At 38.3% G+C, this 19,701-nt stretch overlaps 1 protein-coding gene across 2 annotated transcripts; it reads right to left on the reverse strand.

Annotated features, from left to right (window-relative positions):
* LOC140342299 (SH2 domain-containing adapter protein D-like) lies at positions 1 to 18,197 on the reverse strand. 2 transcript variants are annotated; one of them, XM_072428436.1, is made up of 7 exons: positions 18,000 to 18,197; positions 9,826 to 10,129; positions 9,511 to 9,631; positions 6,378 to 6,560; positions 4,939 to 5,137; positions 2,995 to 3,108; positions 1 to 1,668 (listed from the first exon to the last, which is right to left on the reverse strand). In XM_072428436.1, exons 2-7 carry the CDS (start codon positions 10,114 to 10,116, stop codon positions 1,482 to 1,484), a joined length of 1,095 nt encoding a protein of 364 aa, XP_072284537.1. In that variant the 5' UTR covers positions 10,117 to 10,129; positions 18,000 to 18,197; the 3' UTR covers positions 1 to 1,481. The 2 variants fall into 2 exon arrangements, with proteins under 2 accessions (XP_072284537.1, XP_072284538.1); XM_072428437.1 differs by lacking the exon at positions 6,378 to 6,560.
* Between the last annotated feature and the right edge of the window lie 1,504 nt (positions 18,198 to 19,701).

A 19,701-nucleotide genomic window follows, 5' to 3' on the forward strand; every position in this document is an offset into this window, starting at 1 on the left:
TTTTTTGGGGGGGGGGGGGATTTTGAACAGTTCCATGCCAAGATGAATAAGAGGATGGGTGAAAACTTTGAACCTAGATTGTTAGCTCTTCGGGGCAGGGTCCTATCCTCACTGTCTGTATTTGTCTGTCATGCGTCTGTCATTGCACCCCCTATTTATTGTACAGCACTATGTAATATGTTGGCGCTATATAAATCCTGTTTATTATTATTATTATCATTATTATTAATAATAATAGTAAACCCGGAAGACCAGGCAAAGCAGACAGCAGCCATGACAAACGAACAAGGGAAGTCACGGTAGTAGATTTATTTCTGCTGTGCTTTAATAATTATTCAGAGCTCTTATTTAAAAAAAAAATGCTGTTTGCCCATGGTAGGCAAAATCTTCTTCATGAATGGATGTCTAAATGTGCTCAACTACTCAATGTGCTCAAATTCCTTTGTCCAATAAAAGTACTCTTACTGGCCATTTTTTAAAATAGGGTTAAGGCAGTTTGGAATACAAGGTCAGTGCAACAAAATAAAACTAATTTTAAGGAGGACTTTAAATAGGCTCTTTTGGTTTATAAAATGTATTAGAAAGACAGGATAGATAATTCAGAAATAAAAATGTCTGACATGCTTAACGGTTCAAACTAGATATTCCAACACTTTAAATATTCATTGAAAAGGTGGCTGTTTAAAGACTGCCAACAACAGGTAAATAAAATATTATATAAGAAAATCCCTTTAATAACCCTGAACACAAGAGATTACAAATGGCTTAGTGGGCCACTCCCTGCTTTTCAGTGCATAGTGAGAAAAAAATCCAGGAAGGGGAACCACTGAGAAAGCTAGAACCTCATCATGCAGGAACATAGAATTTTCTTCACCTACTATTGCCTCCTTGTAAACAAGCTAGTTAGAAAACCTCAGGATTGGAATATGTACAATAGTATATAGTAATACATTAGTATTTTAGGGTTGTACCACAAATCCAGATTTAACTGGGAGGAGGCTCTGTAGTTGAAAAGAAGCACTTTCTGTAAAAGCTGGGAGCTGCAGAGGGTGAGGTTCCTTACTTTGTGGAAGTTCCTTTAAAAAGGAGAAAATTGACTAGACCAGTGCTAAAAAATAAATTGCATATTATTGGTTCCAGGTCATGAAAGGCAAGCCACAAAAACTTAAAGGACACACCTAGCCCATAGGCTACTGATTAATCACCTTGAATGAGATATTTCCATTTGCCACTTCAAGTAGAAAGTACAATAATAAAACGGCTCAGTTATTATTAAACTTCATGTGCAGCTGAAGAACAAACTGGTGCTTTGGTACACAGTATTGTAAAGGTCCAAAAAATGCCAAGTTTATCAAAGATTATATAGGTTTAGTCCTGTGGTGTCCATACAGGAAGTCCATTTTGCTTCTTCCATCGAAGTAGACTTTAAGGCCTGTGCTTTGAACTTAGCAAATGCAATCTTAGTCACTGGTTTTGGCACATCACTGCAATGCTGCAGACACTGGATGTTGCAGACACACTTGTCCTTCCCCCGGAAACAACAGTGGAGACTGGATGTAATGCTGTACCATATCAGGGATACAGGGGAAAGTTGGTCCACTGTCCCCAAGCATAAAGCGGCCATCTGGGATGACAATCACCTTAACATGCAAGATGCTACTGCGACCTCTGTTGAACATAAATAGAAAAAATTAAGATGTAAAAAGTTGTCAAGCATTACCTTAAACTTAAACAATCTCAACACTTTTTTTGCCATATTTTCATAATTTTATTTCATACGTGAACTTGCTTGTAGCAACAGGCTTGCAGAACTTGAACTAGAACTCGAAGCAGCACCCAGTCAGTTTTTCAAAAAACAAGGTTCAGGTTTTTGCCTGGGTTCTTTATTGTAGGACAAGGTAAAACAAAAAAAGCAAACAATAGCCCGACTAGGCCACTAACTATCTCTTTGGTAACACGTGCTCTTACCAACAGTGAAATACAAAAACACTCTTACTGTAAGTGGTTGTCTCTGGAACTTATTTATTTTCAAGCTTTCAGAACCCACTGAGCTCCCAGCACTCTGCTCCAGATTCCCTAATTCAAGCACCTATGCTCTCTAGGTCCAGGTGAAGACTGGAACATGGACTGGGTGGCCAAGGATTCCCCCCAACTCTTCCATGGCCACCTCCAGGACCCATAATACTGAGTTTTCATGAAAGCCACCTGTCAGCTGAATATCAACATTACTTTTGCTGGAGCCCTAATATGCTCCAGTAAAAACAGCCTTAATATGCTCCAGTAAAAGAATATAATAATAATAATAATTAAAAAAAGCATATTATAATTGAATGCAGGGGAATTCCAATGATCCCTTTATATAGGAAGTTGGGGGGTTTCATTTTTTTTTTATTTTCTCTACATTTTATTAACAATAACATTTAATAAACTTAACAACATCCCTATCACTATACAAGATATAGTCAACAAAGATATTGCTGTACTTGAAAACAGGTAATATTCAATGCTGCAGTTGCCTGTGTCAGCGTACTCCTTTCAATTGCTGTAGGTACGCTAGGGAATATATTTTCTCCACTACAAACAAACAAGCAGAAAGTTTTACCAGGTAACCAGACTATAAACAAAAGGAAAGGCATGAAATGTTTTTCTACAATAATGCCTACAGTGGACTGAGGCAGCCCTTGGTCTAGATGCCCTTGTTTCTGACTGTTTCTTTCTCTCTGGGAGTTTTGGGTGTCTTCACTCTTGTGTGTTCTAGCTCGTTTTATATTTTCCATTACACAGTTTACCATTCAAAAGGAAGCTAGGGGACCTCTTATTAGGTGTGCAGACTACCTAATGATGTTACTAATAGACATACGGAAATATGAAATAACACTGGAGAGCTAAAATGCATCATGATCAAAAATGTAAATATTTGTTTGGGTGGATTGATTCATTAATAAAGTATTAGGAACAGAAAAAGTCATGAACCCTAATTTAGGTGACATTTACCTAACTGAAAGGAAGAACATGCTTTCAGCTTCTGTGCGCAACAAAAAGCTTCCTGGGTCACTTTTATGCAACCGTTTCTCTGCATCTGTGCAGCTCAAAGGTCCATGAAACCACCTAGAAAAGAGTTGGTGTCATTAATCATAATAACCATTCTTTTACCAAACTGCAAACTACAACACAAAACAACAAACTTGAAACAATTTTACAGTTGTTGTGGTTTCAATTTTTGTTCTTTATTTATATTTAAATCATTTAGAGATCAAAAGTTGCCTTTCTGAATTAGCAGATCAAATCCTTTGTTTCCTATAGATACTTAAAATTACCTGCAAGTATGCCACACAGTGTACTTGCTGCATCCAATAATATATAATTATTACGGTCTATGTTTACTTTCCAACTGTGCAAATCAACCGTGTTTTGGTCCTTTTTCATGGATGCCATACCTTCAACATCCAGAACAAACATTGGTATTTTCCGTGTATCCCACCATCAATCCTTCCACACCCAGCTCCTGCACAATCCCATTTTACTACCCTCTGTGCTCTGCTCCCATACATAGTTACCGCATCTAATACCATACACACTTTCTTTGAAGCACATACTGCCTGTTGGCAAACTTTGCATTCTACTTTTTATACATGTATTTCCCTCTTGCATAGTCTAAAACCTCCTGTCCTGCCCGTGTTGTCTCCCATCATACAATTTGCAATTTTCCTCTGTACATACTGTACTGTACATACTGTCCTTTCCCATACCTTCTTTACTTCTCTCCTGCACACACTGTTAGCTATAATACCCTTTGCACTCCTCTCCAGAACATATTGTTCTTTGTCAATACCTACTGCATTCCTCTTCTGCACATACTGTCGTCTGGTATACTTGACCCATTCCTCTCCTCCATATATTGTCCTCTGTCAAAACCCCTGCTCCCCACCCTACTTTCCATGCATAAATTTACCCTTTGCAAACAAATGTCTCCAGGAATGCAGTTCACATTTCCGTTCCCAGAACATACCTGTGATTCAATTTTCCATTAGATTACATCATTTTGCTGAAAATGACTGTTTACCTATTGCAGTACAGCATTAACCTCCTTAGCGGTAATGTTCAGTGTGGCATGAATTATCAATACCAAAAGCAGGAACCCCGAGCCACACCCGGGGTGGAAGTGCCAGGTAGTTTTAAAAGCCTACCTGGTAAGTGGTGCCTGCAGCATCCTTCAGCGTTGCCCAGCATCTTCTTCCTCTGGCGATGCCGGCCGGGCATCTGTGTAATCTGGTGATGCTGGTGTGAACGTTGGGAACGTGAGGCCAGGGGACGCAGATGCCGGTCAGGCATCTGCTAGCGAGCGTGTGGCTAGGGAGAGGGACTGTGCCGCTGGGAGGCAGGACCAGGCAGGAAATTTAAAATACTACAGCTTTTACATTTAAAAATACTTAATATTCATACCGCCAGGGAGAGTAATACAGTGATCATTGTGGATGGGGGTCTTTTCTTATTTGGTCTGCTGAACATACAATTGAAAGCATTTTTGTTCTTTTCTGTTTAATATGTACCCAACATATGCAAATGATCCTGGCAGCTTGTGCCCTTGTAAATTATTGTGGACTCTGGAGTACTATCATACCCAACCCTGAATTAGTCACCCCTGTAAATGTATACATAAATAAACTAAAGGAGGCCTCTTCCCTACGTAATGGAGCTAAGAAAGGGTTGATGTGCTTTGAAGTTTTTTTTTAGGGGGAAAAAGCTGCTCCCATAGAAGCAGTACAGTGAGTGAGCATAGGAAAGGAATTGTGTTACTGAAAAAAAGGTGAAAGAGCAAGAAAAAGAAAACAAATGCAGCCATCACATCTAACAACTGGTAAGTTGCAATATAGACAATTTTGTTATAAGGTTTACTATAGCAATCATAAAACTGCTAAATCCAGCTGGATCACTCACCCATGTCTTTGCAGATCTGCACAAATGGGCTTCCTTACTCTGGAACAGTCAAGCTCTTTGGGTGGCGAGCCATGCTCCCTTTGATTTGCAGTCAGATCAGGACTTGAGGGTCGTAGATTCACAGGGCTCCTTGAGGACTGTAAAAATCGTGTCCTCATATGGGGAGATCCGCACTGCCATCCAGAGCCCTCAAATTGCACTAGAAGCAGAAGACAAAGTTAACCCTAAAGTTTATTCTATTTTTTTTTTTAGTAACTGGATAATTAAACCAACTGACAAATTCTTGAAGAACTATGATAGATAAAAAAGACAAGAGTTATTGTACCTCTGTAATAATAAAATGCATTTTTGCAATAGAAGCAGTTTAGCTATTGTGATTTGCTATCTGCCTCACACAACAAAAGGTGACAATTAGTTTACATACTGGTAAGATGCATATTGATAGGAAGAGACAGCATCACTGTGCCGCTTAACCTTTTACTGGTTAGTTACAGGGCTTTTAGAGGCTGAATAGGTACTATGGGAAATCCCTGGACTGAATTTAACAATGCAAGAAAAAGTTGGGCTTTTAATTTGTTTTTTGTTATTTTTGACTTTGCTTTAATTACTTTGGGGCTTCTATGATACAAGTTGAGAGGGCCCACTTCTATTTATTTTAAAATTGTGGAGAATGAAATAGTTATGGTAAAGGATATCACTGCTGACGTATCCAAACAGGAAACAAGGGAGAAGCTATCAAATATTTTTAATGGGAATTTTTTTCTAAATAAACTAGCGATTATTTCTGAAAGTTGCAAAAGCTTTACCAAGGCTTGCAATGAACAGGTATACAAAATGTGATGTCACCAATTTTAGGCATACAGTAATTTGTATAACTGGGATGTTTCTAGTACACTAGTGCCTCAGCAGACAAAACTGCTTGTAAGTACAAAGAGAAGATTTGGTCTAGCATCACATCTATAAATTGTGCATTACTTTACCAAAATAAAGGGTATTGCCATGTGTTGTGGTTACAATAATTTAGAATGTCACCTTAACACAAAAGTGCAGTAACCTAAAACAAATTTACATTGCAGTGCACCATAATTTGTCATGCATTGTAGTGCTCGGGTTACAAAAAAGGAGCTGAAGACCTGGCTATTTGGTTGCTCAACGTTGGTAACCCATTCAAAAGGAAAGATTGCCTTAATTCAAAGCCAGGTATTATGCATTTTAGAGAACAATAATCCGTGTATAGTAATACCCTACAATGGTATTAGAGTGCCCCAGCAGTGACATTGGAGGTAGAAGAATAGAGCCAGGCCCAGAACTGTCAAATGCTGAACAGGCTAGTGGGAGTTTCTGTGTAGGCAGGAGGAGGCTACAGTCCTGAAACGACGGGAATGTAGAACACAAGGACTGTGCTCTATGTACTGTGTTACTTTTCCAACCTGTACTACCTGCGAATGCTCGGCTTATGTCATCCTTTTTCCACTCCCATGGCTGGTCATATTCATCAGCTGGTCTTTCATCCACCGATGGCTGGCTGCTTTCATGTGGGAGCGTCTTGTATCGCTCATGATAAGGAGAATCATAGATTTGAAGGATCTTTTCTTTTACTTTTTCCCTGCAATCCTGTTGGTCTTTGGAGACCAAAAAAGAAATTTAGTTAATATGTGTTATTATATAATCTTCAACTGGGAAATAGGTTCACTGTAAACATGGACAAATATTAGATGGCAGAGCTGCTCCAAAATCTCCCTCATGTGCTCTGCAGTCCTATTCATTCCTATGGACCTATGACAATAAACCTGAATTCAGACATTTGACAATTTGCAGAGTGTGTGATCCCAACTGAGAATTTTCAAGACAACAGCTCTGCTTTCTAGTTAGGGATATGTAGATCAGAGTGTTTGCAGATGTAGATCCCAAGCTGGGGCTCTGAAAGTGACATTCCCGTGTAAGAATGTTTTGTAACCCATAGCTCAATAGGATGGTAAATAACACGTTTACGTTTCTAGGGCAGACATTTCTAACGAGGGTTTCATGGAACCCCCACATTCCTCCAGAGGATGCTTAGGGGTTACTTGAGCCATGGTCGATTGGTCTTCTTTTTGATGGTGCCTGCATAGTCCCTGGGCCAACACCACGCTGACATCACACAAATATTCTTTTCCAGTATCTGTGAAGGTGACATTCTGACAACAAAATTGTTAGCCCAGATGAATTGCATTTAGAAGGGATTCCTTTTGCAGATTTGATACTTTTTTCAACTTAAATTATTTAAACCTTTGGACTAAAAAAGTTAAGATAGGGGTTTCAATAACAGAACGTTAGTGAGCATAATAAGCATCTAAATTGACAAATAAAATAATACAATTCCAGAAATTCCAGAAAACATTAAATCTTTCTAATAATTAAATAAAACTACTGATCAAGGGGCGAACAGCAGTGATTCTATGTAGTAACAACGGAACTGCCAAAATCTCTAAAGGGATAAATTTTTAGGAGTATGAAACAATTGCAACATATTTGGAACACATGGCTATGCAGTAAGTCATGCAAATAACATGTAGTTATTAATCACTAATGATGACAAAACAATTCAAATGTTATTGCTAATACATATAACTTGTATACTTCATTAATTTGCACAAAAAAATTGTGAATAATCACTACTTTTAGTGCCTGACATTTTAACCTGCCTTCATCAAGCATAAGTCTTTTCTTCTATGGATCAATAGGAACTTTACTCTTTTGTTTTCATGTATTAGTCATGTTGGCAGTCAGTTTAACACAGCATGCCACCTCCTGACTTGTAAAGCTTTTAAATGAGGTCAGAAAAGCACAACACATCACTCTGGGTGTTAGGAGATAGGCTAATTTGCATATGATAAGTACCCATGGGTTAAAACTGTTAATAGGGTATAATTAGCTCTGGCATTAGTATTTATAGAAAGGTTTTTGTTTCACTAGGTTTCAGGTTACAGAACAGGCTGCACATATAGAATTACTCAGGCAAGGCTTGGGTTAAAAGGAAAGTGATGCATTGCTCGTGAGCACATATCTTTAGTTATTAGTAATTTTTTTAAGTATATTTAAACTTTAACTTAATGATGGTTATTATGCTGCTGATCTACAGTCTCTTTGCCTCCACTTCAGTCTACATGTTTTCTCTTCTCCAAAGTCTACATTGCATTTCTAAAGGGAAGGTTGATGGTAACAAAACTAAATCATGTTTGTGCAAAATAGCGGTTTACATTTCCTTTTTAAACTTTGATTACTTTGGTTTACTTATACATTAAAGTAGTTTTTTGATTACTATTTTATAGCTTGCTACTTTTTGTTAATGTATTCAATATAGAGAATTGTAGATTACCCTTTATAGCAAAATCTTGCTAGCTGAGCTCAACTACTGTTATCAATGAGGAAAGCAAGTGACAGACATGCATTGAGAGAACAAGCAGTAAAACATCTTCAAAACAGGACCAGTCAGCAAATATGTCTGCCCTCATGTACATATATAAAAACAAACTATTTATAACACTAACAAATATTCAGGCCAAACTGAGGTTTTATGTTTTTTTCTGAAAATAATAAAAAGACAATGGGCTTGATATACTAAAGTTCTCCAAGACTGGAGATGAAAGACTATCGTGGGAGAACCTGGGTGATCCAGCAAACATGGAACGGATCTGGCGCAGGTTTTAAAAATATTGCTAGGAGCACATGATCTTTAGGAAATCCATTCCAGGTTTGCTGCATCACTCAGCCTTCCCCAATGTAGTCTATCGTCTCCAGTCTCGGAGAACTTTATTAAATCAGGCCTAATTCCAGGTTTGCTGGATCACTCAGCTTTCCCCATCGTAGTCTATCGTCTCCAGTCTCCAGGAACTTTAATAAATAAGACCTAATAGGATTTTTTTTTTAAAGCAGTGAATCTGACATTCACCAAAGCATTCTCTGTCGGGTGTCTTCTAGTTCAATGCTTTTCAATGGCAATAATTGATTCTTCACCATAGAATGTATCGGTCAATTTCAGATTTACTGCTTTATAAATAGGCCCCTATATATCCCCTTTACCAACATCTTTCCTTTTATTAGGTTTTCCTTTAAATATACCACCTCACCCTTTTCTGGGTTCTGTGCTGTGCAGCCCTTCCTGGTACCACAAAGCCTTTTGAAGAAAAATATTCCCCAATGGTATGGATGGTCCATTCTCTGCTACATGGCTAGTTTTATCAAAAGCTTGAGAGTAGCAGCATGGTGGCTCAGAGGATAGCAATCTGGACTTTGCAGTGCTAGGTCTCAGGTTTAAATATCAGCCGGGACACTATCTGCATGAAGTTTGCAGGTTCTCCCCATGTTTGTGTGGGTTTCCTCCCACATTCCAAAAACATGCAGTTATATTCATTGGCTTTCCCCAAAAATTGACTGTTTTAATGACATATGACTATGGTGAGGAAATTAGATTGTGAACCCCTTCAAAAGGCCAGTTAGTGACATGACTATGGACTGTGTACAGTGCTGGGTTATATGTCAGTGCTATATAAATACTGGGTAATAATAATAAATAAATAAACAGCAAATTACCTTCTACAGGTCTCTGATCGTCATATGGTTCCATGTAACTTGTATCTTCCATTTCTTCATTATCAAAAATACATTTGTTTTTCATATCAAATGGGTTTGAGTAGTCACTGACTTCACTGACCTATAATATGAATGATAAACATGTCATTTTTTTTCTGGAATTACATTATTTACAAAAATGTGCACTTCACTATATTCAGTCCCAATATTTTTACTTTAACATTGGTAATCCTTTCTGTACCTAATGTTTAAAACCAGGATTTTTTGCCATTTGAATAGATTTGTGACATACTTCTGTCATTAATAGCTACTGACCTTTTGTCCACCTTCTTCTGAATTTAAATGATGCCTCCTCTTACATTCTGATGGCTCAACCTTGATAAGACGGTGTCTAGGAGATACAATAAGCTGCAAATCATCAATCCTAGATGGAGAACTCAAGAGCCCCTTGTCATTGTTCTTCTCCTCATAGGGATCCTCAAAATCTAGATTTTTCTGAGCTCTGTAGGCACGGAGTATTTCACTCTCTGTGTAGTCAGGCTTTGGAGGCTGTGGAGGAGATTTCTTACTCCCAAAATGTAGGTAGTCCTTTAGCCACCTTGCCATTGGGACCGGGGGTCTAGATTAAAAAATACAGGGTTTAAATGTACATTGATTAAAAAAAAATGAAAAATATTCACTATATCTCTGTAATACATAGACATGTACAGGAGATCTGCAGATAGAAATCCAGGGTTCTCCAATCTGGTTTGGGTTGACAATTTTGTGTTTTTTTGCACTGAAATCCCAAAAACCATTGCCCTGTCTGTCTGATATAATATGGAACCCATCCCTCTCTGTCTCTCTTCACATAAATACATTGATATTTTTCCAGGAAACAAAGCTTCTGCCTTAAGAGACTGCTCACACTATAAAGGAAAGAGCCCTTCTGAGATGTACATAAGGTTTAGCGGAGAGATAAAAGTCGTTTGTTGCTTAAAGGAAGACAAAGGTTGGGGGTACATTTGGGTAACATCTTTACATATGTTTTGAGGTAAATATCAAATATTCAAAAAACAGAATCCATTCAGAATGGATCATCCCAAGAACGTGTTTCCACGCAAAATTGTTATTTACTAATCATTGTGCATTCTAGGCTGTAAACCAGTCATAGGGGATGGGTAGATAACAAGAAAGGATTAAAAAGATTAATTTCTTCCAAATAACTCAATATGCTTTAAAACAATATTTGATATTGCTGAATTTTATACCACCTGTGTTCTATACCAACATCAGAACTGTCAAAATCTTACACCTTTATTTTCATTAAAGCTCTATTTGTATGGCAGATGTTTCAACTTTAGGCAGTTGGAACCATGAATGCCGTCTCTACCAAGGTCCTCCAAGGCACCATACTTTAGGGATTTAGTCAATAAATCTTTTTTATTTGTAAACCAAAATGAGGGGAAGCAATTACCCTCTGCCTCCTTCTGTTTTTAGGTTAAATAAACGAGTGACTGAGCCATGCAAAGGTTAATTATCTCTTTTACAACTCCTAATTACTGCTGACAATTTATTGTCTTTACATGATCATTCCATCCAATACTGATATCCACTCTCCACTTCTGGATTTTTGGCAATGGCTGGAAGTTTGTATAACCTACCAGCTTCATCTCAGGAAAAGCAAAGAAAAGAATTCTGACTACCCTCTGCTCTGTCCTTTTATGAGGGCTTCTATGTCTTCCTGTTAAACCTGAATAAACTTAAACATGAAAATTTAGAATTTTTCTATCATTTTTTGTCAGTGGCAAAGCTACAGCTCTATGAACACCAAAATAATTTTAGACAATCTTGCATTAAAATTTTGGACATGGCACATTCATAATAATGTGAAGGCTGCAGGAAAAGGGAGACCAGGTGTACACTTTCCTGTGGGGAGCAAAATGGGGCCCAGGTAAGTAGACACTGCTGGCAAATGAGGTGTGACCTTGCTGTGGCAAGGCAGAGATAGTGCCTGTCATGTTAGGAAATATAGCTGTTAGGAAATATGTTAGGAAATAAACTGCTACTGACGGGACCGCCATCAGAAATTTCTGGCCCCATACTGGGTAAACTTCCTGTGCCACCTCCCCCTTGTCTAAAAGTTCCAGCTTTTTGAATAGTCAAGTCATCTTTTGATCTGGACCCAGTACAGAAGTACCATTTCTCTCCTGATGGCAGCCCTAGCTACAGGTGGCATGAAGAAAATGGCTCAGTCACAACAGCAACCTCTGGGACACTTGTCCATATGTCCTTCAGTGTCCCACAGTAAGGAGAAGCTACACTTCCCTAGGTCCTTACAGAGTACGCAAATAGAAAAACAAACCCTAAATAATAGAGGTTTGAGTACACTACACTCTAAACAAAACTATACAAAAAATGATTTAGCTTTAGAAATACTTTCGTTTTAGGTGTTATGAGCAGCTTTGCAGTGCTAGGTCCCAGCTTCTAATCTCCATAGCAATGAAGTTTTTATGTTCTCCCTGTGTTTTGTGGGTTTCCTCCCACATTCCAAAAAATATGCAGTTAGGTTAATTGCACCCCCCCCCCCCCCAAAAAAAATTAATAAATTGACCTTAGACTGTGTTAATGATATCTGACTATGGTAGAGCTATTAAAGTTGTGAAACCCTATGAGGGACATGACTATGGGCTTTGTAAAGTGCTGCGTAATATGTTGGCACTATTTAAATACTACTTATAATAAAAAATGCAGTCTACTGTTTACAGCAACCCAATTACAAATACAATTTTCAGTCCAGGTTTGGAAAAAAAGAATTATACTTTGTCACTATGAGCAATATGAACTCTTTTGGTAAACTCCTGAGCAACCTGCTCCTGCCAAACAAAATTACAGAACATAACTCCAAGAGGAAAGCTCCCATCGTTATAATCCCAAAAAGGTAAATACATCTAAGCCTACTGAGACAATGAGCATCATTTATTTTGAATATATTAATGCGAGCGGTCGTTTGGCCAGGCCATTGGTGACTATTGTAAATCCCGGGTTCTTAAGTGTAGAGTCTCTTCTTTCACACTCCACATTGGAGGAAGTAAAAACATGGACTAAACATATTTAAAATTCCAAAAACAGAATTGAAAGGAGGAGGAAATGTAAAGGAGGAGGAAATGTAAAAAAAAAAAATGCTTGATGTATTGGTTGCTTAAATTTGCAAAGGATTGTGGGCCCCTAATTATGATAAATTTACCTTGGGCTAACTAATATGAAAAGATCTCCCTTAACAGTAGATGGTCACTGTCTTGGGAGCTGCCTGTTGAATTAGAGACAAACACTGTACAACAATAGGACACTGCAAATCTAATTAGGAATTTTCCCAGGACTCTGGAATAAGACAGATCATTACACTGGAACAGATCAATAAAGCAGACCTACAAAGGGCATACAACCTAACCTATTTTGATTTATTTTATGGCTGACTTAACATGCCTATCCACTATCCCAGTAATACTTACCTGGCAGCTTCTTGGGACTTGCTCTGACTTTAAACCTGTTGGCTGTAATGTGCTGGGGGTAATATATATGCAACAAGTGACACTAACTGGTTGTTCATTAAAAGTAGCTAACCTGTAATAGTGTCTCACATACATATACATTGTACATATGCCATTCTATGTACAGCGAGTGAGTATTGTCATCCATCTCGGGCAAGACACTATCTGCATGGAGTTTGCAGATTCTACCTGTGTTTGCGTGGGTTTCTTCCGGGTAGTCCGGTTTCCTCCCACATCCCAAAAACATGCAGGTTAATTGGCTTCCCCCCAAAATTGACCTTAGACTTTAATAAAGACATATGACTGATGTAGGGACATTGGATTGTGAGCTACTTTGAGGGACAGCTAGTGACATGACCATGGACTTTGTACAGCGCTGCGTAATATGGTGGCGCTATATAAATACTTTGTAATAATATTAATAATCCAAGGACAAGTAGTGTGCTACGGACAGGATCACCAGTTGCAGATAAAAGCCTAAAAAAAGAAAACTAATCCAGCCAACACAAAGCAAGATTTAATACATTGCTTTTTCTTCTTTGGCTTGGATAAGCTTTAAATGTTTTGAGCATACTGTGAGTCATAGGTGATGGTTTATAATATAGGCTCCTCAGTACCTATCCCTGGCCGCCAAAGATGATTGGTCTAATGGGATATTGTAACATAAGGATTAAGATCCAGGACTGGTTCATGAAGTAGGTCGAATGTGTCCTCCCATGTAGCAGCAGTTTGTTCCTTTCTTCTGACTGATAAATAAACAGGGAAAAGTTGTCTCTGTACAGGCACAAGCCTACTGTCTTTAATAATAAATCTATAAAAAGTATATGATGAAAGAAAGAGGGAATAAATGAGGCTAGGCTGTACATCACGATTAGGTTCATTTTAGTTGCAGTCCTTTATGAATATAGACAGGTAAAAGAAAAGAAGTTCCTGTTGCAACATTTTAAACTTTAAAGAGGCCCTGTCACCAACCTAAACAGTTTTTGTGTCAAAGGGAGAACACAAATTATTACTTGGAACGTCCACAGACCTTTGGACACTTCTACTACTCCATATATGTCTGAGAGGCCAATCTCATGAGAGAAGAAGAGGGGTGAGGAACATACTACTTGTTCCTGAAACAATATTGCTCCATGTACCTGGTAGCTAAATAAAGTGGTGGGGAGAGAAGGACTGAATGACTGAAACAGAAATCTCTGAGCAGCAGTCATTCTCAGCTTTTTTACTGTGGAGGAACCCTTAAAATCATTTCAGTGTTTAGGGAAATCCTGATGGATTAAATTAAATAATACATGTACAGCATACCTATCATATCATCCAGGGCATTTTTTACACCCCCGTGCTATGTACAATAAAATAGTTTTCAGTAGCAATCTCAGTATGCAATAAATAATAAAAGAAAAGAAATGCAAACAGTAAAAACAATAGTGTCCACTAACATTATTGGCCAGTTTAGATGTAACCCCTTGTGTTAGTGTAGCTGGGTGATCATTTCACTGTTGTTCCTAGCTCATGAACCCAAGCAACATTTGGAGAAAGCTCATGGTTCCTTGAAACTCAAACTGGTTGAGGAAAGCAACTCTACAGTAATGATTCATAGATGGTGACCAAGTGATCAAAACTACCTAGGCTGAAAGATGATGAATAGCACATTTGTTGTTACTCACAAGGACGAACAGCTATCTTTCTAATATATATATTCATACCTAGCCCTGGACCTCATTTATGTTTGTTCAGAAATTCCAGCCACTTTTACTAAGCCTTGGATAATTAAGAGACAGCTGAGGGAATTCTTAGTCACCCAGCAGCATGATGAAGGGATCCTTCAGAAAACCAGGCCTTTATTCTACAGATTGGCAAATTGGTCTGCTAATCATGGCAGATCAGGTCTCTCTAAACAGAAAGTGCAAAGCTGGGTTCACATATGTCAATGATTAAATGAATTACTATTTCCAATCAGGAATCATTCAGGTCCATAATAGTCTGATTCAGCTCCCTGTTTAATCACTGACATATGCAAATCCAGATTTGGGAGTTTTGCACAAATCATGTTTACCAACAGAATCCATATATTCAAGCAAATGATTGAATAGTAGTAATTCTACATCATTTTAATAAAGAAAAAAGTGCTCTCAATATTTGCAAGATATTTACTCATATACCTAAAGCAAGTCAATTTTCTGTTGTTCCTGTTTTGTGAGTTGCAAACCTCAAGGAATGTGTTTAATTAGTAAAACTGCTAAACTGTAGAATATTACTAAATCAGATTCACTGACTGATTAAAAATCTAATCTGCCATTTTTTACCTGCTGGCAGTTTTTTTTTTATCTGTTTACTGACTGTGGATGCATGCATGCACAGAAGTTACATTATCCATGCAGTGCAAGCATAAGGTTGCTGGACATGGAAGAAAAGGGAAAGACATGGCAACGTTATGGGATTTGGACACTGGGAGTGTGGAACCACACAGACCAGGTCCATTGTATTTCTGGCAATGTGACAATAGGAGCCACCATTCCCATCCCCCTATCATTTCTACACGGTGTTCTTTCCTTGGTCAATCACTGGCCAATGGTGCGCCATGCTTGGCCAAGGAGAGTTGCATCAATGCATGGTGGTCACTGCTTTCACTAACACAGAACCAGAAGTAGAGGAGAAATAAATTATTCCTTTTTATTCTAGTCTTTTTCTATATATGCACAGCAAAGTGGGCATTAAGGGATACATTATTGTAGATCATTTCCTGTTTTTACAGGGATTACTATCAGAACCATTTCTTATGGTGGCTGAAGATTTATTTTAGGCCCTGCAACCTCAGCAGAATTTCAGTAATTAACCCTTCTAGTAGTGTCAGATGCCTGCACTGCCACCATATAGCTGTGGTTCCATGTGGCAGCCATGTGTCACTACAAAACACAGGACTAAAGTAGGAGTGCGGGGGTCCTGGTAAAATGGTAAAATTGGTAAAATTGGTCCCACTGCCTGCCATAGAGTTAGGTACTTAGGCCTACATAATGTCAATAAAATCTACAGGCAGCAGGATGGCTCAAAGGTTAGCACTCTGGCCTTTGCAGAACTAGGTCCCAGGTTCACATCTTGGTCAGGACACTTTCTGCCTGGAGTTTGCAGGTTCTCCCTATGTTTTCTCGGGCTACTCCAGTTTAACTGGCTCCCCCCAAAATTAACCTTAGACTGTTTTAATGACATATGACTAGGTAGAGAAATACCATAGATTGTGACCTCCTTTGAGGAACAGCTAGAGACATGACTATGGACTTTGTAAAACGCTGCATAATATGTCTGCACTACATATACTGGATAATAATAATGGCTACAGTTTTGTGAGGCATTTTCAATGCAAATTGCCATAATAAACGTCTTTAAAATAAACGTCATTTATCTCTTTTAAACAGTTGGAGAGCTTTCCTCTGTACCATGCCTGAGAGTGCCTGAGGGAACAAAGTACTGTCACTGTAAAGAATTAAAGCTAGGCATTGCTAGCTATCAAAGGTATTAACATCTAAACAGCCACAGCAACGACTGTGACAACACTTCAGTAAATTCAATGCAGGAGCAAGAGTGTTGTCACCCTATCAAAAGTGCTTATGTATTGGTTCTACTGAATCATCAGTTATTTACAATTTAGTCCAAGGGTAACAGAAACTGGTAGCCTAACCATACTGTATATCCAATTTGTATAACCATATTTCTTTCAGAGGCTCCTTTTTGTAGGCACAGTTACTATATAATCAACAATATGAATTATACTATTTGCTAAAAACGTATTATTTCAAACTAGACATATTTATAAGATAGGACTTATAACACAGGTAAGACATAGAACTCTTGCCCTGTTACCTATGATACAGGGTTTAGGTCCCACTATATCGAAAACTACAAAATGGTTTACTTCTTATTCCCATGACTGATGTATGTTTGTGCTTGTATCATAGTAAATTCTGAGATATTTGCAAATGTTCTACTGCATGCACAGTCTACAGTTTAGGGACTGATATGCACATCTTCACATACTTCACATAAAATGTCATTTATATAAATATGAGAAATTATTCAAAGAACATTGCAACTATTAAGAATCTATAGGCAGGATTGGTATTTCCAATACCTTGAAACTAAAACATCTCAGCTAGCTAGATAAACTACAGGATAAAATATGCAACTTTTTGTTTTTTAATTAAACACTCTAAGAACTCTAAACACTCTAAGACCTGGCCTTTTTCAATTCCCAGTATAGAGAAGAGGGAGAAGCATCACAAGAAGAAATCTGTGCCACACTGTTCATGTGCTAATGCAGGGCAAAGTAAAGGCAAGAGAAAGCAGAATGACAGAGAGATGAGCTCATCAATCTGCTGCTTCTCCAGCTACCATCCAGTTAGAGTGTGGGAAGGACAAGACCCACAATTGTTACTGAAAAAATCCCTATTTTTTAACTTTCTAAAAAGTGCACACTAAAAAAAAAATCACTGTCACATAACCTACCATAAGAACTACATGGTCCATCAACCCTGGTGGAAACAAAGCTTTGCATACATTCTCCATGTCTCATGCATGGAACATGCACTGGTGACATCACATGACCACCTACATAGGTATTACATGGTCCCCCATCCTTAGCTGCATTACAACCGTTGGTGCAGATGTAACAGTGGCTATAGTGGGGCTCAAGGGTACCCCATGTAATGCAGTAAACACCTTAAGACTAGAGTAGAGAAAGATACATTTTTGCAAAAATTTTATATACTGCAAACAAAAAAGCAAAGAGCAAACATTGTCAGTAAAATAGTAAAACTTTTCCTGCAGCAAATGTTGGATGGACAGAATCACATCTCCCTTGGTAGGTAAAACAGCTATTATGAGTGTATTTAGTTGTTTGCCTAGAGTTCAACATTAAAGTATACAAAAAAAAACTTTTAACATAAAATGGGAAATAAAACTTACCTTACAACCTTTGGCTCTCAAAACAGTGCTTCTGGTCCCTTTTAGGCCCCTGCGAGCTCAACACGCCATGTAGTACCAGTCTTTCAAACAAAAATAATAAAACACAGTGAGCAAAATATAATTACTCAGTTGAAAGTAGTTTTGGAACTACAATTCTCAGAATTATCCCCTAAAGTAAGCCATGCAAAGAATGGCTGGGAATTGTAGTTCCACAACTGATGGAGAGCTACAGGTCACCTAACAGAACAGAGAGGCTGTAAGATGAGAAGTAGGAGTAGACAAGCATTGTAAGCATCACACAAAGGATGAAGGGAGTGGAGGGGGTGACTACATCAAATGCACACCAAGCTCTAGAGTAACTCTGCAAACTTGCCCACCCATAACCAGCTGCCAGCTCTATGCCAGGCAAACCCACCCAACAAAGCCCAGCACATTCACCTGGCCACTTCTGGGATCAGCACATTCATCCGCGTAAAGTAGGGTATTATTGTGGCTGGAAGAGGATGGAGGAGGAGGGGGCAGATGAGGATAGGAGGGGCTGTCCTGTGAAACTCGCCCAGGGGGGAGAGACTCAACTCCCTGATTGAAGGAGCTGGGGCTCTTACATGGGGGAGGTATGAGGGGAGAACAATTGTGTAGAGCAGGGAAAGGGACAATGCACCATCATGGGAGGTATGAGAAGTGAGCTCTTTATCATTATTTACATCTCTGCTGAGTAAATGTAAGAGGCAAGCTATGCTGGAACTACAAGTCTCTGAATGTTTTTCATAAACAGCAGTAGTGGAACCAAAAATCCCAGCATACTTATATATAAAAGCTAGTGAATGTGTACTGGTCCTGTAGAACCTAAAGACCCATCTTTTTATAAAAGGCAGTCTGCGGTAAAGCAGTACTAAAACCACAAGTTTAGGTACATTTATAAGGTAGTCAGAATTATGAAAAAAAATAAATGGAACCATAAGTCCCAGCATTCTTATGTTAGGTAGTCAGTGGGTTCTGATTTGTGGGAGAAAAAAAGTGGAACCATACATCCCAGTACCCCACTATTAGTGTGTGAACCAATTTTTTTATGTAATGTACAATGTTATGTGACATTAAGTAAGATGTCATGTTTGTATCTGTGCTAAGCTGCAGTGAAACCAGTACCAGTCTGTGATTTACCACTGATCTGTGAATGAGAATCAATGGAACAATAAATTCCAGTATACTTCTACACTGCAGCCACCTCTGGTCTGGTGGAACTAAAGTCCAAATGTATAAGTGTGTATATATATATATATATATATATATATATATATATATATATATATATATCATTGTTATTTTCTAGTCTGTGGCCAGGGTACAACAGAACCATAAGGTCCAACATACTAATACAGGCCAATAAGTGATGTCTAACTGTGGTCTGAACTAATGTCCTGGATGTTTATTATAATAAAGCCTTTTGAAGAGCAGCAGGGGAACCATAAATCCCAGTATACATGTATTGTATAGGAAGAATTGCTCTGTGGGGGAGAAGGAACAATGCCAAAAAATACACTGCATAATTCAATAGGTTATTATTGATAAGCACAGTTACAGTATATAAGGGTCTCTGTTGGGAAAAAAAACTGGTCTGCTAGAAACAGTCTCAGTAGTTTTCTGTAGATATTGTTATAGAAAAAGTTACTAAATTTCAAAAGCGTGTGCAATTGCAGCTTTA

The sequence above is a fragment of the Pyxicephalus adspersus genome, chromosome 12 (assembly GCF_032062135.1).
Source record: "Pyxicephalus adspersus chromosome 12, UCB_Pads_2.0, whole genome shotgun sequence".
NCBI classification, from domain to species: Eukaryota; Metazoa; Chordata; class Amphibia; order Anura; family Pyxicephalidae; genus Pyxicephalus; species Pyxicephalus adspersus.

Excerpts from the sequence above, each read along its gene's own strand:
- LOC140342299 (XM_072428436.1), bottom strand. The coding sequence starts at position 10,116 with ATGGCAAGGTGGCTAAAGGACTACCTACATTTTGGGAGTAAGAAATCT. Across the intron at positions 9,632-9,825 it reads CAGAAGAAGGTGGACAAAAG|GTCAGTGAAGTCAGTGACTA; the intron begins GTCAGTAGCTAT and ends TTCATATTATAG. Across the intron at positions 5,138-6,377 it reads CATAAGCCGAGCATTCGCAG|TGCAATTTGAGGGCTCTGGA; the intron begins GTAGTACAGGTT and ends TTCTGCTTCTAG.